Source organism: Gobio gobio, assembly GCF_949357685.1.
Source record: "Gobio gobio genome assembly, chromosome: 9".
Taxonomy (NCBI): domain Eukaryota; kingdom Metazoa; phylum Chordata; class Actinopteri; order Cypriniformes; family Gobionidae; genus Gobio; species Gobio gobio.
In genome coordinates, this window is record NC_137115.1 from 38,093,426 (window position 1) to 38,117,182 (window position 23,757).

General features: G+C 37.4%; 1 protein-coding gene across 1 annotated transcript in view; it reads right to left on the reverse strand.

The window, feature by feature from the left end:
• The window catches only part of LOC307131704 (UPF0606 protein KIAA1549), a gene marked incomplete at its 3' end in the record, with an annotated part of 88,146 nt that overhangs the window by 30,837 nt on the left and 33,552 nt on the right, over positions 1 to 23,757 (reverse strand). Inside the window, exons 3-9 of the mRNA XM_079825513.1 lie at positions 7,482 to 9,635; positions 7,230 to 7,318; positions 6,033 to 6,201; positions 5,813 to 5,943; positions 4,831 to 5,020; positions 3,397 to 3,456; positions 500 to 645 (exon numbers count right to left, since the gene is read on the reverse strand). Coding sequence (XP_079681639.1) covers positions 500 to 645; positions 3,397 to 3,456; positions 4,831 to 5,020; positions 5,813 to 5,943; positions 6,033 to 6,201; positions 7,230 to 7,318; positions 7,482 to 9,635 — 2,939 coding nt within the window. The remainder of the gene's footprint in view (positions 1 to 499; positions 646 to 3,396; positions 3,457 to 4,830; positions 5,021 to 5,812; positions 5,944 to 6,032; positions 6,202 to 7,229; positions 7,319 to 7,481; positions 9,636 to 23,757) is intronic.

Genomic DNA, 23,757 nt, shown 5'->3' on the forward strand with positions numbered 1-23,757 from the left:
AGCTCCATTCCTTCTCAGCTAATTAGCGGCCATTAACGGACTACGACTTGTTATTAACACAAGTCACTTGGAAACCATAAGGTCAGCTAGTCTGCAATCGGGTCTCTATGAAACGGAAAAATCTTCTCTATGTAGGCAGAAGAAGCAATTAATGCTTTAAGAATCACACTAGCTGTCTGCAAGCTGTGTTCAATAATTTATCTGAGACTGCAGCTGGAGTAAGACGCGCCGACAGCTGAGGAGTGAAATGGTTGTTTTTTGAGTGGCTCTGCAGGCCAAGGATGAATAGGAGGGTGTTGCCATGGATACTCCTTGTCCCTGAATGATGATGCGGGGAGGGAGAGCAGGTGTGGGCATGTGCCACAAAGACAGAGATTGATTAAGAATCCAGAGAGGCATTAGACATGCACACAGGAAGAGCTCTATAAATGAATCCAATGAGCTCATGCATGGAAAGCACGAATAGAATAAGGCCACATAACACAGATGATTTACAAACCTGCACACTGTTGTTTCCCGCACTAGTTGCTCTCTTGAAGCGACGCCCTGTACCCAATGCATCGCCCAGCAACAGAGCCAGTCTCCTCTCAATCGTAGCCTGAAAGATTTTGTCACTCATGCGCTGGTCCAACACTCCCAACAACACTGAACACACACAAACAATATGCAAAACATGACATTATGGCATTGCAATTGCTCATTTCTGTTTCAAAAATAGATTTTTTGATATGATAGTAATAACATTACACAACCGTTCAAAATTTGGGAAAAATGAAGAAAAGAAATTCTTTTATTTGAAAATAATTTTCATATTTTTCATATTTAAATTTTTGTATTGAAAGTATGGTAAATACTGGTAAAATGTACAAACGATCACATTAAAAAATAAACACTTTTTGGCATACCATAAAAATAACCTGTAGCCCATTATATAACAATTAGCCTACCCATCTCATAGTGAAAACCATGTAGCCTCCCAAAATTTCATTAACAGTAGAAGTGAAATTTTATTGTAGTTCAAATTTGGGTACCGCCTTACGTCTTAAAAATCACATACTGAGGAAGTTTGGTCCCATCAGTGAGGCACACAAACATGACAGTCACACAGCTGTTAAACGGTAAGCTTTTCTTTTTTGACTGTTAACGTTTTATCTTTTTGCGCTTGCAATCTTCTAACATTACACTCTGACACACCATATTTCCTGGCACACTCGTGTATTTGGCACCACCTATTGTAGTGGGTGTATTATTGAAATGTAAATGGTAATCGTTCACACTTGTAGTTCGGTTTGTTTGGTCCGGACCAAAAAACAAAACATATAGTCCTGCTCCGCTTAGCATTCACACTGGCATTTTTAACAGTGAACCTAAAGTTAACGAACCAAAGGCATAGGGATACGGTCACAACCTGATTGGTCAGCTTTTGTGACGTATATTTCGCGACGGAGCTTGCTTACCAAACATTCAAAACAATGCTGTGTGCTGGATTAAACGCGCTCATTTTACGCGTGTACATATGGTTTTATTTTTACCAGCTGAGAACTCACGAAGAGCTCATAAAATGTTCAAAACATTCAAAACAGCACCAGGATTTCCTCCGTTGTATGCAGAAACGAAGATCTGCATATATTGATGAGGCACTTTACCTCCTCGTTGCTCCACGTTTGCCCTCTACTCATTTTGGATACACCGATCTTTCCGCGTCATCAAATCAGCTGACTTGTAGCGTCGCATCTTGTGACAGCACGCACGTCCTGTTTTAGGTTCGTTTACATGTCTTTGGTCCGTGTTGCGTTCATATATCAATCGAACCGCACCAGAGTTCGTTTGGAAGCGGCCCGAGACCCATGTTTTTAGCGGTCTCGGCACGCTTGTTTGGTGCGCACCAGGGTTCGGATGGCAGCGTTCACATATGTTCAAATGAACCGCACTAACCGAGCAATCGCACCAGGGTTCGTTTTAATCGAACCAAACATGACAAGTGTGAACGCACCCTAAAAGTCTAGACCCTGAATATAAGACGAACCCGTTTTTTCAGACGTATTTCTAAGAAAGAAAAACATTGTCTTATATTCGGAACAACACGGTAGTATTTTAATTTGTTTGAAAATCTGTTTTCTATTTTAATCAAGGTTAAGGTGAACTTTATTATCCCAAAAGGGGAAATTCATGTGCTCATTCATTAGGCGCCCTTGTCACAACATTCTCTAAAAACATAGACACCACAGTCACATAAAAAGAAATAACAATGACAGAAATTAACAGTGACAGTCCAACATCTAACGTTAAAAATTACTAATATTATCAGGTAGCTAAAAATGTGATAGCTTGCGATGTGCTTGATCATTATACAATCTGATCGCTAAATGATTTATTGATTTATTGTACCTTTCTGTTCTGATTCTCTGTTTTAAAAGTCTACCTGTTGACCTATTACTTCTCATAAATTTATGATGGAGAGGATGAGTGGGGTCATTGAGGATTTGGTCAGTCTTTTTTAAGATAAACTCATTGTACAGCTCCAATGATCTTACCGGCCATCCTAATCATACGCTGCAGTCTCTTTTGGTCCTTAACATGCATGTTGCCAAACAGGCAGATAAGGCCAAAGGACAGTTCACTCTGGAGGAGACTTTACATTACAAGGATGTGTCTGTCTAATCTAAAATTATGTAGTTTCCTAAGGAAATACATCCTCTGGTGCATTTTCTTAGTTTTGTTCAGTGCACATTCATTAAAAGTTAGTTTAGAATCGATTTCAACTCCCAAGTATTTAAAGGTTGATACCCTCTTTACTAATTCACCATTTATCTTAGAGGGGGGAACTATTATTCTGTTTTTGCTAAAATCTATGACCATCTCGTTTGTTTTCTTCACATTTATTTCAAGAAAATTATCACAACACCATTGTGTGAAACCCTGTAATTCCCTCTGAAATCCACTCACAGAAGAAATGTCAGACTTTAAAAAAACCAACCAGTGCTGTGTCATCAGCATATTTAAAATAAGTGTGAGCTGAAGAAGAAGCTTGACAGTTATTTGTTAAAAACATTTAAAGTGTAATTTATTCCTGTGCTATAAAGCTGAAATTTTTTGCATCATTACTCCAGGCATCAGATCCTTCAGACATAATTCTAATATACTGATTTGGTGCTCAAAAACATTTATTATTATTATCAATATTGAGAAAAAATTGTGCTGCTCAATATCTTTGTGGAAACCGTGATCTTTATTTTTTTTTCATGATATTATGATGAATAGACAGTTCAAAATAACATTTATTTGAAATAGAAATGCTTGCTGAATAAAAGTATTCATTTCTTTGCTGACCCCCTTTTGAACGGTAGTGTATTTTGGAATACCCGTGTGTTAAGCTTAACATCAGCAGGCCAATACCTGTTTTAACCCATGAAGAACGCAGCAGTTGGGTTGTGTTCAGCTCTGGGTAGTGGACAGCTAATGGTCAAGAGAAGAAAAAAAAACATTGAATCTGAACAAATAAAATTCAATTTTCATTTAAACATAGCACATCACACTGAATTTGCTTCCTAGCTGGTTGAAGTTGTTCAAGATGTTTTATAGGCTGAAATACCACTAGATTGGGCCATGCTGATGGAACCCAGTCTGACCAACTACACTGTTATAAAAACCCAGCATGACCACCTTAAGGCACCCACACACTACGACATAATTGGGTTAGTTTTGGGCCCAATTCTCCCCTTCCAACAATCCTAGGTAAAGTACCAAATTATATAATCAGATTTTTCCGTGATGTGAGGTGTGTTAAGAGTGATCGAATCTGCTCAGAAGAACGTCAGGACCACACCAATCTCAAATCGTAAATATCCAACATGTTGTATATTTACGATCAGAAATCCTGTTGCACGACAAATGCACGCACTCTGTAGAGTGGGACACTCCACGCACTATAGAAACAACACAGTTAAATCTGTTTTTTTTTTTTACCGTTAGTTTGTGGTCTCTCACATTTTGAAAATCTTTTAGTGTGGGCCAGCCTTTAAGCTGATATCGTGACATTTATGTTATATATATACACAGGGTTCCCACACCTTAGTTAACTTCAAATTCAAGGACCTTTCAAAAACTTTCCAAGTCCAATACCCTCAAATTCATAATGTGGGGACACATTTCAAGTGAGAGCAAGGTTACATCGTGTTACCTTTTAAGATACATTTGTACAGTTTTCATGTGTCAAACAGTATGCAAAAAAGCTTAAGATATATGAATATGCTTTTAAGTTTTTCTTGCCTCTTTATCTTAACAAGCAAAGCAATTCAACATTACATTAAGTAAAATATTTGGGCAACAGATTATCACAAATGTTTATGTTTATTGAGCACAATATACAGTCATTGACTGAGCATATTTGAGTTTGGTGTAAGGACTGAAAACGTTGAAGTACCATCGTAGTAGTTTTGTGCGCATGTGAACATCATGGCAACGTACAACACAAAGTTCATCACGCAGGAAACTCTAAATGTAACACGTAAATACGTGTAACTAATGTAAATCAAGCAAGCTAGTATGCATAGGCCACAAAGTGTAGGCGAAATAACACATTAGCAGACCGGAGGGAATAATATGGATTTTTTTTTTTTTCAGAAAACTTATTGCACAAAATATATTCAAGCACTTTCAAGGACCTGTATCTATGCATGTTTATTTTCAAAAACTTTCCAGGGCCTTGAATTTTTTTTTTCTCTCAGATTCACAAACTTTCAAGGATTTCAAGGACCCGTGGGAACCCTGAATCGCAGTTATTTTCGAGTGTATTTATGTAATCAAACAGTAAATAGTGTGTGGACTCACGTTCTGCAATCTGGCGTACAGGGAAGCCCAGGTAGTAGCTGTACTCAACCATGCTAAGTTGTCGAAGCCGAGCGCTCACCTCTGTCCCTGGCACATACCCGCGGATATCACGCACAGCAAAGGTGATCTCCACTGGAACCTTCTGCTGTTGCGCCGCCTTGCCCATAGGACTCAGTGTGATGTTTAAAATCTACAAAACAAATCCCTCTCTAAGATAAAATTATCTGAAACTAAAGCAATTAGACATTATTTAGAATGACTCATTCTCCAGAAAGGGATTTTAGAGAAAGAAAAAAAACATCCAAAAGATATCTCTGCAATTTTAAAAGCCAAAAATATCCAGGTTTTCTTCATTCCAGCATCTAATGTAAAAGGTGAGCTAATAAATACTATTTTACTATTCATGAAACAAATCCTTTAAATGATGAAATAATTGAAATAAATGAAATAATTTAGTAACTAAAATAGTAAAGCTAAATAAGTTGGAATACATTTTTTTTTATAAAACTTATCTATGAAAGCTCACAAAAGTCTCTTTAAATCACACTCACTTATCTACTCTATTACAAAGGCTCTTGAACGTTAGTGAATTAAGTGAATAAGAGCCATTAGTTTTGTTGCCTTGACAACGTGTGAATTGAGCAGTCCTGCTCTTTCCTTATCCAATCGGAGCAAACAACTGGAGATGATGTCATCCCACTCCACTGAAGGCAATCAAGCCTTGAATTCACATCACATAAAAGCATGCTTCTTTTTGCCAACATCAAAAATGAGCTTGTTCCAGAATAAAAATATTGCGATTTACTCTCATTTGACTCATTTACATTAGCATCATATACCACTGCTATATAAAGAAGTAATTTAAGCAAATTGAAATGAAATAAGAATTAAGAGGATTTGAAGGGGTTCAGTGTCAGGATATTGGTGTTAGTCACTCAGCTGAGCTTGTAATACTGTTAACTGGGTAAAGCAGTCAACTTACATTCACAGTGAAGTTTGTGGACTCCTGTGAGCGTCGGCGGACTTCAGCTAAGGCTGTGATCAGACCCTTCTCTGTCTGCTCACTGAAGGTACACATACGTACATCTATGTGGCTGGGTACAAACTGAAGTACTGCAAAACACATGCATAAAGTCAAAATGTTTGGTGAAATTCATGACATTGACATGCAACAAAATATAAATGGCCAGAGAGAAGTGTACCTGTATGCACATGGTACTGCAGGCCTGGTACAGGACTGATCGGTGACACGCTGATAAAGGAGCTGTTGGTCCGAGCAGAGATTCTCAGGGCATTAATGACTGATATGGCCGTGTAAACCACTGCACCAGACACAGCACGAAACACAAAATCTGGAGGAGCTTTCACTACCTATAACACAAAAAGAGATTAATTTATTATGAACATTGAATGTTAAGGATATGTACATCATACAGTATTTGTAATAGCAATTTCACAACCTTTTCAGAGAAATATCAAAAAACCTTTCAGTGAGCCTGTAAAAGTCAAGGCTGATTTTGTATTGTGTTTAAATTCAGGGAGTTGCAAAGAACCATTTTGTTCCCATTGAGCCAAATTAAGTGTTGTTTGTTCATGAGGACCCAAGAGATAAAACAGGAAGGGAAGATTTTATCTATATGTTCCCCTGACACATCACAGGATTACAAAACATATTTAAAGTTTCTATGATTTGAACAGAGCGAGCAGATAAAATATCTTGATTATTAAACATTTTTAAAAGAAACAAAAGCCCAAACAAATGCGTCCTAATTTATAAACAGCTCCCTATGTCTTAATAATAGAAACTACATTTCTTGTTCATTTCAATATGGATTTCTTGAGAAATTGCAGGTGAAAAACACTGAAATATCACACCTATGTTTCCACCCAAGTTGTGAATTCAATTAATGCGAAAAATAGTATTCACTGCAAAAAAGCAATATTTTCATCCTACATGTTCAATAGAAGCAACAACTACAACAAAAAACAATTTCGATGAAAATTAGCACTTTTTTTCCTGGTAACATTTTTCTTTCCATTCAGTATTTTTATCCAATATCCCAAAACATGCATTAAATGTAAGCATGGAAACGGCTAATGTTCATTTTTAATAAAGAAATCCAGAAGATTTAAAGTGTATATTTTCATATGCTGTTATCACAATGTTTCACTATTAAAAAAGCTTTTATCTTTTCATTAAAAAGAAAATTATATTGTTTTAAAAGCACAAATGGCATCTATAATCAAGCTATTTGTAGTTGTAATTGTTTATTATTGTATAAAAATAGATTTAGATGTAGAAGAGAAGAGTTGTTGTCTTTGCTTGAAAATCAATAAAGACAATCAAAAAAAGAGGAGAAAAACATAACATAGACCTATTGATCACATGTCCAGAGTACCTGTAGCTCCACTTTGCGGTTGTACTCGGCTTTGAGAATCTCTCTGACTTTGACTTTAGCATATCCAACAGTGGACCCCGGAGGAAACCCTACAACAGAGCAAATATCAAGTTTGATGCTATTATTGGAGCCTTAAATATAAAAAGAAAATTTAAATAAGCTTGCTTTATGGATTGAGTCACATATTGATCCTCAAAAAATGACAGGAGCACCTATAATACTGTAGAGCAAATTCATCTCATTATGTCTTACCAACTCTGATCAAGTAGGTGTCCGGTTTAGTGATGTTGCAGAGATAACTCTGGGCAGTGGTTGTTGAAGGGGTTGTGATTAGGTTTGTAATAGATGTGTCCTTCACAGTGGTCACCATTGTGTTATTGGAGCTTGTGGTGTTAAAAGACGTGACAGTGGTGTCATCATGTAATACTGGAGGAGACACAGTTGTAAGGTCACTGATCGGTGTGGTGTTATTGCTATCAGTAACCATGGTGTCAGATGGTGTTCCAGACACAAATCCTTCATCAGCCATCTCAGTTGCAGGAGGGAAGGAGGTGACGTTGAAGGTTGAGTCAGTTGGTAATTCAGAAACACTGATAGAGGTGGTTACTAAAACAGTGGGAAGTACACTACTTGAAAAGAGGGTTTCTGTTGGGAGTGCGGTGATAATCCATTGGCTGTCATTAACAGAAGACATGCCATCCGGTTCTTTGGTCACTGGAGGTGGGTTAGTCACCAGTAAGGAAGTGTTGTATGCTATAAACGGTGTGGTAGCCCACTCAGTGGTTGAGTTTATATCTTCTAATGAAGTTGAAGGGTCTATTGAGGGTGTTAGTGTGAATGGCGGATCCAAATACGGCACTGTAGTATCCGTTAGACTCGGTCCAATTTCAGAGGGATCCAGGATAGTGGTGTTAAAAGGCTCAAAACCAGAGATATCCGTTGACGATTCCTCAGTCCAGGAACTGTTACTTTCAGACTGTAAATCTTCATCAAACAAAGCTGTTAGCATGTAACTTGGGTCAATGTTGTAGGTTCTAGTGCTCACAATATTTGTGGTTTCAACCGGAATGAAAGAGAAAACACTAGAGACCGTCTGATTGACATTGTGGTCTGGCAAGCTACCATTGTCCTTGGTCAACTGGATGGTGTAGTATTCTAAACTGTTCATGTCTGGTAAAAGGAAATCAGTGGGTTGGACAGTAACAGTGCCTGCCCAGTCAGATGCCAGTTCTGAGCTCTCGTTGACAGACTGGTTTTGGTTTAAGACATCTGAAGTTGTTGGGACAATAGGTAGAGAATGGACTCTGGTTGGTTGGATGGTTAAAAGAGATAGAGAAACGGTGTGGCCAAGGTCCGATGTCAAAACACCGGTAAAAACTGGAGGCCTTGTCATGGTAGAGGGCACGTTTGTAAAACTCTGAGAGGTTGTTATGTGTTTGGTTAAGTCAGTGTTGGCTCCATCTGAGGTTGAATTGCTATTAAAATGGGAACTTTCAACAAGTTTGCTGGAGAAAGAACTAGTAACACTGGTAGAGGAAGGATACAAGTGTTTGCTGGAAAACGACATCACCACTCTTGTGGGGAACGTAGTGTCATAGGTCTCGAAGTTTGAGTCCTCAAAGTCATACACATCAGATGGTAGATTGGTAACCAGCGAGTAGTCGTTACCTTCAGATCCCATGAAGGACATTGTTTCTAGGTAATCTCCAGAACCATAGTCCACATCCATGGTGTAGGTTGGGAAAAAGTCTTCTGGTGGACCAATAGTTTGCTCGACAGATGCTGAAGTCATTGTATGCATGAAAACCACATGACTTGGCTCCAACTGCTGATAGCCTGGTTGGGTGTTTGGGTCATGACTGGCTTGTAACTGAAGGTCTTTGATTCTGGTAGATGGTTCCAATTGGTTTCCAAAAGGTACATTAGTGTCACTGCCTCCCATCGTCCCATATTGTGTTTGAGGGGAGGGAATGGGATATTCATCAGGAATTCTCCAAGGAGAATTTTGTCCAACTAAAGGCAAGCTAGAAGGAACAGATGAATCTGTAGCCTGTGGGATTTGGGGAGCTGGGCTGATAGCAGACCAAGATAAGGACACATTATGGGATGTAGGCACCGGAGATTTTAGCTGTCGAGGCTGTCTGGAGGAACCTTTGTGGGTAGATCCAACTGCCTCTCCAGACTTCAAGGAACGTACAGGAGGTGTGGCAAGAGGCTCTGGGATCGAGGCAGAGTTCAGGGAGTAAGTGAATACTGATCCAGTGTTAAAACTGTGATTGTAATTCTCTGTGGCTTTGGATGGATCTGAACTAGGTGAAAGAGAAAATCCAGACAAGGCGGTGGATGCATTATGCAGCACTTCTATTGAAGACTCATTTGGCATGTTTGAAGCCTCCAAAGGCCAGACTAAGGGAGACACAAAGACAATAAAATCCAGTAAATAAAATTATCTGATGCAAACTATAGAAATAGCAACAAAACTATAAAGGAAAAGAGTTCCATTATGGCAGATATTTGCCATTTCAATGCAATTTAACGTGTGTATCTGTAATAGTTGTAAGAAAAAGTAATTCTATGTGAAAAAACTGTTCAAAAGTAGAATTGGCCCTAAATAAGGTTACACTTTCACACTATAAGATTTAGCCTGTGATGTTAATATGATAGATAAGAAGTGCTTTACATTATTATTGACAATGGACCTCATTCATGAAATGAGCAAAACAAACGTGCCTTTTTTACGAATGATTGAAATTCATTAACATACACACGTTTAACTATCAAATCTGAGGTTTACAAAGCAAAGAATTTCCAGGAAGGTCTGTTTTATGCGCAAATTACTCCAAATTTACTTATATATTTATAAAAGTTTCATGAATGAAGCCCAAAGTCAGTGCAAAACCGTATATATATATGGAAGGTGTAGTTTAGGAAAACGGTGGGAAAATAAAACTTAATTTAGTTGTATAAAACCATAGTTGTATATTGCTGTAACAAACTACTATTAACTCTATGTCTAAGACTTAAACAGATCTCTATTCAACATCTGATATATAGAGTTAATTAGTCAATCTTTGAACCAATAAGGTTAAGTAATTTATTTTTATTTTAACATTTTAACAATATTGATTTGGACAATTGTGAACATGGATAATTGATCAAATGCAACACTGACCTAGAACGTAGAAAAGAAGGATAAAATCTCCCCCACAGATTTACTAACATTGGTTATGAAAACGGATTTATTGAATTGACTGCTATTTATTGAAGTGACTTGTTTAACTTAATAGACTTTAATCAGAGTAAAACACAAATGCAGTGTAAGATTACTGGATATTATTTAAAAAAGTTTGAGTGTTGAGGACTTTCATCATACCATTGTGCCTAGATGCTTCAAGGCCTTTTCTTCTGCATAAGTCGCATTGTCGTGATTACCTAAGTCACAATCTCCCACATGTGCAAGTGGTTTGGAATGTGCCAAGGCCACGAAACAGGAGAGTATTTAAATAATTAAGCGTGCCACTTTCAAGAAGGATTCCTGAAAGAAGCATCGGCCTCTCTGGTTTATATTCCACTACACGTTGTTTTATAAACGTTCCATTTGCATTGCTTTTTACGGTGGGTACGGAGGTTGGGTATAAAAGCTGACAGTGTTTGGCTTGATATTCAGAAGCAGCTGCACAGTAATGAAATGACCCATTCTGAAACCAAGGATGGAAGGCCGAGGTGAGGAGCTTATTAATGAAGCTTGAGAGCAAAACAGTCTTAAGCCCTATTCAGATGTGACTAGTTTCACCATAGGAGGTTAGGTAAATTATTCTCCTCATTTGTTTTGACCTGTGTCGAATAATAATAAAAACAAATTTTCGTTGTGCTTCCTGGTGCACTTTGTGTATTTAGACCTATGTAAAAATGATTTAAAAAAAATAATTCAATATAATATCATAATAGGATGATTTGCAAAGTGGAATTGATCAATGTGAAACTAGGTTAATGCATATCCTAGTTAGTATGATAATTTACAAATTACCTCAAACCAACTAATAAAAATAAAATAAAAAACGGAAATGTGTTCCAATAGAAAAATACAATGAAGTGTGACTTCAAAATTGATTTCAAAACTGCAATTTGAAAAAAAAAAAACGGATATTGGCTGTTTATTAGTACTTTTAAAGCACATATTAAAGGGTTAGTTCACCCAAAAATGAAAATTTTGTCACAAAAAATTGCATTGCAAAACATTGACCTCCATAGTATTTTCTTTTCCTACTATGGAAGTGAATAGGTGCCGTCAACCGTGCGGTTACCAACATTCTTCAAATATCTTCTTTTGTGTTCAACAGAAGAAAGAAATTCATACAGGTTTGGAACAACTTGAGGGTGAGTGAGTAATAATACATTTTCATTTTTGGGTGGACTATCCATTCCCTTTAATGCCTTATTCTGCATCCCTTAATCCTACCCAATACCTAAACTTAAACGATACTAAATCTACCTTGCTAAGTATTAATAAGCAGCAAATTAGGAGTTTGAAGCAAAAGCTGTAGTTAATAGTGAATATGTGTTCCCCATACTAAAGTGTTACCAAAAAGACATAGATTATGTTGAATTAACCAAAACACAGGAGGTTCTCCACTTTTAGCAGAAAAGGTTACGTCTATACCTTTTAATTGATTCATGTTACATGTTTTTCCATTTATATTCAAATGCTAATGCGGCAGCAGGCATAGCCAGTCATCTGCAACAAATCACATAAAATGGAACTCTAGGTTCAAAAGACATCAATCAAACTCATTATGACATTAATATGAGTCATAGAAACATAGTAGTACTTCAACAACGTCTCGGATTCAAAGAATAAGCCAGACGGATTTGTGATTCAGCAATAACTGACATCACTCAGCCTTCTGAAGAATCCCCCCAGACACATGGGCTTCATACAGATGACTTGTTAACCCACAATTCTATATTTAGACCAAAAAAAAAAAGACATGGATCTAAGGGAGAACATGACATCATATAAAACTTTGGCTCTGTTATCAAAAGAAACGGCATTAGAGAAATATCCATAGCCAAGCCCACTGGCCATTTTAAAGATGATGAAAAGAAAGAAAAAGAAATATGTGACAACACAACAGCGAAGCAGCAAATAAGAAACAGCTTTTTGGCATTAATTATGTGATTTACTTTTTTATCAAATATTAAATCATACAACAGCAATGCACAAAATGAAACAACATCTTATGCTACATTAATCAGGTCAGTATGCTCCGTGTTTGGGCTCCTTGAGAGTAAAGGGTTCTTTGATAGTATATGAGGCGGCGTTACTCACTGCCATGCTCTGGGCCAAGTGTTTGAAGCCCCTATAAAGCAGGCGGCTGTGTAAAACAGATGATCAACTAAATAACACAGGGAGAGAGAGAGAGCCTTAAGCAGAAGAGTTGTTAGACCTTAACAATGGCAACAAGAAAAAAAATAACCATCATAAAAGACTTGGGTAAAGTCTTAAACACACAATGACCATTGGCACTCAATGCTGTTACTGTTATTGTTAAATTAAAACTATTAAACTATGAATCTTTTGCCTAATATGATGAAAACGGCTTTGTTAATGCTTCTTGTCTCATCAAATTGATAAATCACAAATTATATAACATGCATCATGTAAATTGTAGCCCGTTTTCCAATACAAAATGGCAAAATTAGACAAAAGTTTATGTGTATTATTTCTGTCGGTCTTTTAACATTTCTATTGTAAAACTGCTGTCAAATCAATTTATCAAGCCTGTAGCACTCCTCTCAGAAACTGAAGCCTCCGCGCCTCAATCGCCCCCAGGTGGCTGGTCCAAGTATAGGTCCTAACCCCCCCCCCCTTCCATTTTTTCTAATGGACGCGAGACAAACTAAACAATCAAATTACACTTCACATTTCGTTTCCCAAAAGTTGGTTTCTGTCATTGTAAACTGTTTTTAACACGATTTAATTTCAAGTGTTCGTTTTTTATATAGGTTTAGTTTTAGTTAGTTATTTGATGCTATAAAAACGGGGGTGTGACGTCATGATTGACAGCTGAGATTGACAGCTTCTCTTAGTGAAGTTGTCACTGAGGCACTAACTGACGTTTTTTCTGGATTTTTGGGAGGAGATTGGAGCTTTAGCTTTAATTTCTACATTTCCATAACTGTTTATTTCACACCAACATTGTTCTGCATCTGTGAGAGTGTGGGCGGGATTTTGATATCGCACCTCGACTTCCTGCTCTCTATCGCGTAGATTCCGGTCCCGAGATCACTACTGCGCAGACTCGGTCGCAAATCTGTGCAAGATGTCAGCGTCATATTCGGACCTCCGGAAGCTTCAGTTACTTCAACGGAAGCGAATGAAGTCGTGTCGTCCATATTTTTTTACGGCCTATGTGTCAAATATGAAAGGTTTTTTAGCTACTTGCATCTTATCTTCCACTTTTATGAACTGAAGTGTCACGTTTAAATTCATACTCAACAGCTTCTGTGAAAGTCTGCATACTTTGATTTGACTGGTCATCGCAAACGTTTTGACATTGATGAGCGCTATCTAACCACTGAGGCAGCTCAGATGAGAAGGTTGGTTATCGTCGTTATTCAATATCCTTGCAGCACCAAGGTAGAGTTAATATTAGGCAATTATACTACGGGGCTGTTTGGCTGATGAACGTTCTAAGGGATGCAATTATTTTCAGGGAAACGCACGGCAAAAGTAGTTCAAGGCAGGACTTGACTGCATTAGTTCCATATCACTTTGCCAAAGATTTTAGTTATTTCAAATGTCTTTACAGTACAACAGCAAAAGAACCAAAACCCACAGTGACACAGACCAAGCAAAGAAGTATAGTAAACAAAAGGATAAAAACGACAAATTATTTCCATACTCTCTTTCTCCCGCTTTCTCTGCTCTCCCACTCAAACACACACACCCGCACAGAAATGTGTTGTCAGTGCTGCTCTGACGAATTTATCAGTAAAATAGTTTAACAACTTAAAAGCTACATGACATTTCTCACTAGTAGCGAGGTAATAAAGGCGATGTTCTTACAGTTCCGTATTAGTAACGTTAGAAGTTCAGACTAAGCTCTCTCTCTTTCTCTCTCTCTCTCTCTCTCTCTCTCTAATAACTGATTAATAACTGCATTACTCAGCTATCATTGGCTGACGCCTCCATTACTAGCTCTAAAATGACATTTTGGAATTAGCAACAGAGTCATGACCACATTACCACCTCGGGTGTGCATTATTTTTCAAATAATTAAACGGCCTGTCATCAATTATTCCTTACTTATTTCACTATCTTTACAATTTACTCCTCAAAAAAAATACAGAGTTCTGGACCTCTGGGATCTCAATGGTAGGTATGGCCCTGATTGGAAATGATATACAATAAATATATTTTGTTCACAAGTGATATTTACATTGATTTTTCTGTTTTCTTCATGGCATTTCTCATATTTCACTTTAAGTTTGCACGCAAACATTTGCATAACAGCTTATTTTAGTACCTTAAAATTCAGACATTTTAAAGTTCATATACATTTCAAAATATTTAACTTAAAAGCTTAAAAAATAAGATTGCTCACAATTTTATTTAAAAATAGTCACAAACTTTAAATTACTAGCTTAAAAGACAAGCAGTATATATTTTTAAAAAGCCACACAAAATAGCTTTATGATCAGGATACCTTTAGCGTAATGTCTTATGTATTATGATCTTACACTTTAATTCACATCTTGCTTATTTAGTATGCAAATTGGAATACAGTGTCTTGCAATCATGTAAAGCAATGATGGAGTACTGCTTTGAAGAACCTGCACGTTTATTATTAAAGCAAATTTATGGCATTTCATCTGCATGATTGATGAAGCTCTAAAACTCACAGGAATCATCAATATCCACAGTTTGATACATGATTCTCTTTGAGAGGAAAGGCGAGACTCATTAAGTAGTCTTACTGTGGCAATAAGTGGTTTAAATGACACACAGGTGAATATACTAATGTGTTCAACTAGCTCAACCAAACATCAACTGCTGATACACCATTTATCAGGTCACTGAGCAAGACTAAAATGAACAAACATTGACCTCTGACCTTATTAGATGGGCGTTCGGACATTTAGGATTTCTATTCAGAGATCCCTATTCCCTCAGGAGTCATTCAATAAAACATTAAAGCCACTACCACCCATGTTTTTCCGTGCTAGGCCAATCAAAATGGACCGTTGACCCAGTTTTGAAAACACTACAACTTCAAGTCATGTAACATCCATGACTGACAAGCAAAGCAGAGGACCCTGATCCTTAGCACAAGTCTTTATTTTCAACAAGAAAATGACTCCAGTTAAGTCAATCAAAACCTACAGAAAGCAGAACAGTCCAATCTGTACCCTACAAACCTTCAAACCCTACAAACCTTCAAAACAAACCATAGCAACCTAGCAACCATACCTTAAAATTCCTGGTAATAACATCAAATTTGACACACCAAGTCAACACCAAATATCTATTGAAAAAAAAATATATTACATACATTTTTACCATGATACCACAATTGTTTGGTTAACATTAAATTAAACAGACAGCTTATATATGAAGACCTACTGTACCTCACAGATGTAAAATACTGCTACACACATCAGATGTTTTTCCCCAACAGTTAACCAAACGTTCACATAAGACATAACAGATAATGTTTGCATGAATACTTGCCAAAACAGATATTTTGAAATACTGTAATTCTGTGTATATCGGGATCGCGCACTGTCTGAAGTGTCTTTCTGCATACGTGTCGGATCTGTCAGTCAGCGCAAGTGAGGTTTTCATGGACAAAGGAAAGCAAAAACGTACAAATAAAGATACTTTTAGATGTTTAATTGCTACTTGGAGCATTGGGATCGTTAGACGAGGGCTTAATAAACACATTTTTGTGAAAACCTCAAAATGTACCAATTTTCACTTGTTTTTCCTATAGCTCGAAATTATAGAAGGGGTGAATCTCCTCAACCACCACCAATGTGCAGCATCCACCTTCAAATAGCCTAATCAATTTCAATGAATTAAATACCAAACAACTGATAAAGAAATTATTATCACTCAAAATTGTTTTAGGGTGGCAATTTTTTCATAAATTAAGATGTTCTAGTAAGAAAGTTATGCAGGTAAATATTACTGTTTTTAGTATTAAGTATGGTTACATTGATGCATATAAATAAAAATAATTTAATATATAATGCCTTTGGGTGTGGAAAACATGCTTGGATTAATATAAACTATATTTTACACTGTAAAAATACTGTATTTTACTTCTTGTGTTAAATATTTTCATAAATCTACTTGACAATTAATAGCTGTTCTCCTTAACCAATAGCTGAATCTATTTGACAGACAATGGCTGTTTGGTTTAAAAGAACAATTAAATATAGAGATATAATGAATATATAATCAAAAAAGACGATTAAAACTATTTTAGCTACCTTGCCTATCCCTTCTCTTTAATATGCAGTCTGATAAAGACCACAAATATTTATTTAAAAGTTTAAGCTAATCTTTGAAACCAGTATTTTAACAATATGTTCTTGTGGCATTGTTGGTGAGCCAGACCAAGCAAAATGATGTAAAATGGCACCAAAAGAAACTCTGATAACATTCAAGACAATTAAGTAATTAATGATGGAGTGACTTAATAATTCTGATCGACGGACAAGTTTAATAATTAATTGTAAGAGAGTCACCTTCAGCCTAAATGAGCAGTGTTTATCATGAGTAATGGCAGGGAGCCTCTCGCCCGACAGACGGGCAGCAGGGGAAATACCGTGACTCCACACAACAGGGCGGCAATGACTCCCTCTGCCACCTGGTACAGAAATGCAACCGTGTGTGCATGAACAGTCTGGCAATTGTTAGAGCTATCGCTTTCACAGACAGCGAGATCTACCAAAGCAATATGTGTAAGAGGCAAATGTAAATGTCATTGGGACGATGACATTTACTGGCGGTGGTCGGCCAAAACACTTTTTTTTTTGTATGTGAACATTTTTTTGTATGTACAACATATTGTTTCCCAACTTAAATTAGCTATACTTATTGTTGGATGTATAAACCTAAAGAAGAACATTTTCAATTAAAAGTTATTTGTATAAGAAACTTTCACAATAAATGTATACAAGCAGCTTGCGTACTGCATTAAGAATACTGCCTTACAACCCCAGTGAGCATGATAAAGGGGACTGTAGAGAGAAAAACTCACTAGAAAGATACAAAGCAAAACATATACAATTCTGGAAAGTACATATACGGCAAGAAAGGAGAGAAACATTTAAAAATGAAACAATTAGAATGTTCGGTATCCATTTTTACTTTGTCTTTTATCCTCTGAAATTTTCTGGGGACCCCTTGGAACCTTCTGGAGGACCCCTGGGGGTCCCCGGACCCCAGTTTGAAAACCCCTGGTATAGCGCATTTCATACACGCCAGAGATTTTTTGTATAGCTACACGTGTGTGTACCCGCCCCCCCCAACCACCGCCACCACCGGTAGTTTGTTCATTGCCACCATCACAGTGAGCGCTTGGGAGTTTCGCTCTCCTTCTTTAAAGCATACTATTGCATATCATCTCAATGGATGTACACCATATTTGACACACCATTAACTGCAGTGCGAAGGCGCCCACTTAGCTGAGAGCACTCCGTGTTTACTCACACATGCAAAGAGAGCGAGAGAGCCTATAAGAACAAGCAGAAGCCACTGCCGGTTTCTTCTGTAGTGGGCGGAACTTATGTACAAGTGCTCACCTATAGAGTGATGCAGGTGTGTAGTAAATTTCTAGGCCAAAACACAAAAACAAGTTTGCATTTTAACACTTCTGGTTCCATCGTCCCGAAGTCACTGTTTTTTATGGGTTTTTGGTTAAACGGCTGAAATAAGATCTGTGGTTATTAAAAAGCTAAAGATACTTTTAAGTTGTATTCTACAACATAAAATTCTTCAGTTTTACCCCACTTGTGATTGAAGCTATAACATGTCTCAAAAAAGCTGGTTGCTAACAAGTGGCTAATTGGGACTACAAAGGCTGTCGGGGAGATTAAACGTCATTACGACGAACAGATACACTCAATCCGCTTTTACAGTCCAGTTATGATTGTAAATGTGCGTATAATCTATTCAAACTGAAACTTTCTGGGAAAATGTTTTTTTTTAGATAAAAACCGAAAGAGTTGTCGGAAGCTTAGTGGTGGTGACGTTGAAGTCATGGGACCGTGGTGTAGTTCGTTTATAGCCTACATTTAGCTTTTAACTTCTGCCGACTGCATTTATCTTTGAAAATGATCTTGATGTACAAAACGTGTAAGTATCATAAACTTTTGCTAATCACAGAGTTAGTTTTTTGTGATCATCCAAAAGCCAATGGAAAAATCCTATTGGGTTTTTGTCGAAGAAACCAGTGTGATGCTAACTGCCGATTGGCCTAAAAAAATGACATCATACCTGCACCATTTCCATTTTTTTTATTAACCCAGAAGCTCATCAGACCTTTAGAGTGTTTTATATGGTTATTAATAGCAGAATTAGTAGTTAGAATCACCACAGTTTAGTTCTAATTACTTAAGTTCCATCATTAAAAAAAATGCTTTATTTGACTGATGTTATCTGTGATGTGATCTGAAAGCAAAACAACTACACATATATATCTTAATGTAAAAAGCTGTGCCATTTTACGAATATAAGCTAATTTGGTGGAGATATACACACACATATATATATATATATATATATATATATATATATATATATATATATATATATATATATATATATATATATATATATATATTAGGGCTGGAAGAGCAACAACATGCTGGGGGTGTGGCATCAGGCCTTAGAGAGGCTTTTATTTAAAGGAAATAGTTCTAAATTTGCTGTTGACATGACAATTGATGTTAAAACTGTTGGAAAACACTGACAAAAACAGCCTGCTTTAAACTCCTTTTCAAAGACAAAAGGACAGCAGGATGAAAGAACTACAGAGACAGTGAGGTAATTATCATCACAAAAGGAAACAGTGAGCTACTCTATTTCAAGCTCTTCATGGCCACACCTATAATAAAATAACGGATATGACCTATTGACAACTTCCTCTATAAACAACAAATGAAGTGTGTTGCATGATGCCTTCAAACTAAAACACAAAAGGATCTAAAATTAAATGAAACTGTAGCAGAAACAGGATTACTGTATGGTCGATGTCAGTATGTCTATCCGTCTGTCTCTCTATCTTTGTCTTTGTGAATAGGATGACGTCTTAGGCTGAAACCACAAGGAGGCTGAAAATGAGATCAAACCCATATAAATGATTCAGTTTAGCACACCCAAATGCAATTTGCTCCTCCCTAAACTCCCTTCCAGTGGTAAGTGGGAGAAATAACCCAATAAACTATACCGAACAGAAGCAAAACAATCTGATCATCTGCCGAACAATCATTGACTCAAAGAATGATTTTTCACCAACAAAGTACAATGAGCAATAAACAATGAGCCAGACAGTATGATGTACTTTGAAATATGATCATCTCTTATTGTCAAATACTCACTGCTAATATGATTCATTTGACAGCGTTCCAATAGTGAGGCTTACAAATAACAGACAGAGTTTAAAAATTATTTCAGAGACATGTTTTCTTCTGCCTAAGCCAACTTAAAAAAAAGTACTGTAAAAAGTGGTGGTACCTTTGTACAGTGGTGCAGTGTTCATCACATGGACATACCATGCTACTTTGGCACATAACTTGCCATATAAGGCCTACACTCAAAAAAAAAAAAAAGATTCTATATGGCACCAAAAATGGTTCTTGGCTCGTAATCATAGGGGAACCTTTTTTAGTGCTATATAGCACCAATTTGGGTGCTTCAGTGGTTCTTCAGCGGTTCTTCAGGAGGTGCTATATAGCACCTTAGTCAAAGAACTGGTGAAGAATCTCTGAAGAACCGCTGAAGAACCACTGAAGCACCAAAATTGGTGCTATATAGCACTAAAAAAGGTTCCCCTATGATTACGAGCCAAGAACCATTTTTGGTGCTATATATAAACTTTTTTTATTAGAGTGAAAGGCTACTGTTCAAAAGTTTGGGGTCAGTAAGATTTGTTTTTTGAATGAAATTTTTTATTCAGCAAGGATGTAATACATGTATTAAATGTGACAGCACAGAAGTTTCTATTTCAAATAAATACTGTTCTTGTGAAATTTATATTCATCAAAATAATCCTGAAAAACGTATCAGGGTTTTCACAAAAATATTATGAAGCATATTTTTGTAGCCTGCCTGACACTGTATTTTCACAGACGAACACGTCATGTCTCTGGCATAGAATAGCCTACAGTATTTAAAATAGCAAATGCATTAGTTATATTATATTCTCAATTTCATTTACAGAGCAATCCCTGCAGTTTTTAGGTTAAATATAGAAGAGACTAGAGCCGCGTTTCCACCGAAATTACCCGGAACAATTTGTACCAGGAACTTTTTCCCCCCCAGATCTGCAACTGTCTGCGTTTCCACTGCGGTCTAAAGTACCGGGTAGATTAGGCAAATTAGCCCAGAGACGTGGGACTGCGCGCAACTGTTCCTCCCAGTCAGAGACGGACAGGAATCATTTTTGCGCGATACTGTCTGCAACAATAACAAGTGGAGGAGATGAGAGCAGCACTGCTTTTGGTAGTTATCAGTCCTTCCAGAAAAATGCAGCTTTTTTTTGTGATTGTTGCGGGCAAAAATCCTTGATTATGCGGCACGTTTTCTTAAAAAATGCGATGAAAAATGCGGGATATTTATGCAATTTTATGCGATAAAATTGCGGGAACTTGCAAAAACTGCGGTTTGATGAGAAAGAGAAAAAAAGCACTACATCACAGAAAGTGCTGGAATATTTAAGTTCTCATCTTGTTTTATTGAAGACCTTAATAATGGCTCAAATTTACAAAACATTTAGTCAATCAAGTTCTGTAGCTTTACAAAAGGAATATGCTACAACTTCTGAAAAAATTAATAAATAACTTCCTGTTTTACAGATGTCGCTATACAAAACAGACATTTGAGTGCTTCCAATGCACAAAGTGCAATCTCTTAAAGGGTTAGTTCACCTAAAAATGAAAATTCTGTCATTAATGACTTCCCTTTATGTTGTTGGACACAAATTAAGATATTTTAGTTGAAATCCGATGGCTCAGAAAGGCCTCCATTGGCACAATGTACACTCTCAAGACCCATAAAAGGTAGCCTACTAAAGACGTCGTTACAAAGTCCATCTCACTACAGTGGTTCTACAATAACTTTATGAAGCGACGATAATAGTTATTGTGTGCAAAAAAAACTAAATAACGACTTATATAGTGATGACTGATTTCAAAACACAGCATCATGATGCTATGAATCATCGAGTCGATTCATGATTCGGATCGCGTGTCAAACTGCTGAAATACGTGACTTTGGCGATCCAACCCGCTGAATCGACTCATTGATTCATAACGCTTCAAACCGCTGAATCAACTAATTGATTCATAACGCTTCAAACCGCTGAATCGACTCATTGATTCATAACGCTTCAAAGCTTCATGATGCTGTGTTTTGAAATCAGTCAGCACACAGGGAAACTGCTTTGCTCTTTTGCTGTTATTTTTGTTGGCCAATGGGAGTTTGTGCTTCATCATGGTTTCACCGGTATCTATGGTTTCTCCACGGGGTTTGAAGCTTTTCGATGACGTTCGCGTTGGGTTATCACGTCACTTCAAAACGTTCCCATGGCAATAGGCGGAAATGGCGGCTCTTGTGTGAAGTAAACGAAAAGTTTTCAACTTTCTGCTAATATATATATGACTTTTTTTGCAACGAAAATGCGGGGATTATGAAATCATGATAGCCCCGCATATTTTGCACGCGGAAATAGGCAATTTATGCGGCGAAAGTGCGGCGTATTTGAAAAAATGCGGCCCCCGCATGAATATGCAGACTTTGGCTGATTATGCGTTAAATCACGCGATCGCATAATCGCGTTTTTCTGGAGGGACTGAGTTATGTATTGTTTTAATAAAGAGGTAATTAACAAAACGGCGGAAAAGAGACAAGTACTGATACTAAAGCGTATTCTGAAAGCTCGTAAAGCTAGATTTAAAATAAGACAACGTTTGTTATTATCAGCTATTACGGACATTGACCGTGCGATCGCTGAGATGAACGCGTGCCATCAGACAGAAAGAGCAAGACTGATATTTATTGAACGCAGAACGAACGAACCTCGCAAAAGACTTTTAAAAATGCCGGTTGAAATAAAATGCTGCGTCAGTTCAACCAATGAGCATGTTCAGCGCCCAAGTCCAACCCCTGAAAGTTCCCGAACTTTGAAAAAGTACTACCCCGGGAGCAGGGCCGTTTGGAGGGGGAAATATTTACCCAGAACTTCATTTAGACCCTGGCTCCTGCGGTCGAAACACACAGAGTACCAGCCCAAAGTTCCTAGTTCCTGGGGAAAGTTCCTGCGGTGGAAACGCGGTCTAGGATTAGAGTGCGTCGCACTCGCAAGACTTGCAAGGGGGGGCTAGGCATCACGATGGTGGCTCTCCATCGTGATGTCCATCGGCACAACCCTAATGTGGGTGCTCAATTTCTCCTGTTGTTTAATACATTTGGCCAAAATCTTGTGTATAAAAGATGAAGTGCAATGCACAGGCTTTATTGGATATGAAAATCGTTCTGTTTAGTCTGCCACTTTAAATGCTCAAGATTCTGATTGGCTGTCAATGTTTTTATTTTTCATCAGCTGATAAAATGATAAAATCATTCTGAAAGTGATTCCAATGATATTGTTTCTCTGTGCCGTTCTCATTATAGCTGTGGTGTGAACTCTGCTTTTCTTTAATATTGAGAATTATTTTAACTATATCTTTATAGTTATCGTCATTGGGCCTTAAAGGCACAATGTGTAAAATATCCAATTGTTAACAATTTTATATTTTGTTGACTTGTGTACTTACATTATTCCAAATGTTTCCAAGAATGTTTAAATCCAGAGAAATAAGCAATTTTAACTATCAATGACATAACCACGTTACCCTTGATTTATGGTTTTATTTTGTAGAAACCATGGAAACAGGGTTGGAGGGGGGCGTGGTTTAGCAAAGTCTGTGACGGGAGAGAGAGTCAGAGGACGAGCGGCACATAAGTGGATCAAGCACAAATGATGAACACCTGTCTCTTGTTGCAGTAATTGGCGTGGAGAGAGTACATAGAGCAGGAGGAAACGAGGGAGAGGGAGAGAGAGCTGGAGACGGAGAGACAGACTGGAACTCGGCTGGGGGAGGAAGCAGAGAGGAACTGCTGGAGAGAAACCGACGATTGAGAATTTATGATACTATATGAGGAACTTTTTATGTTTGTGCGAAGTGCACGCTATTGTAACCTGAGTAAAACCTGAGTTAATAAAACCCCCACGAGTTCCAGTAAGCCGACCCCTTT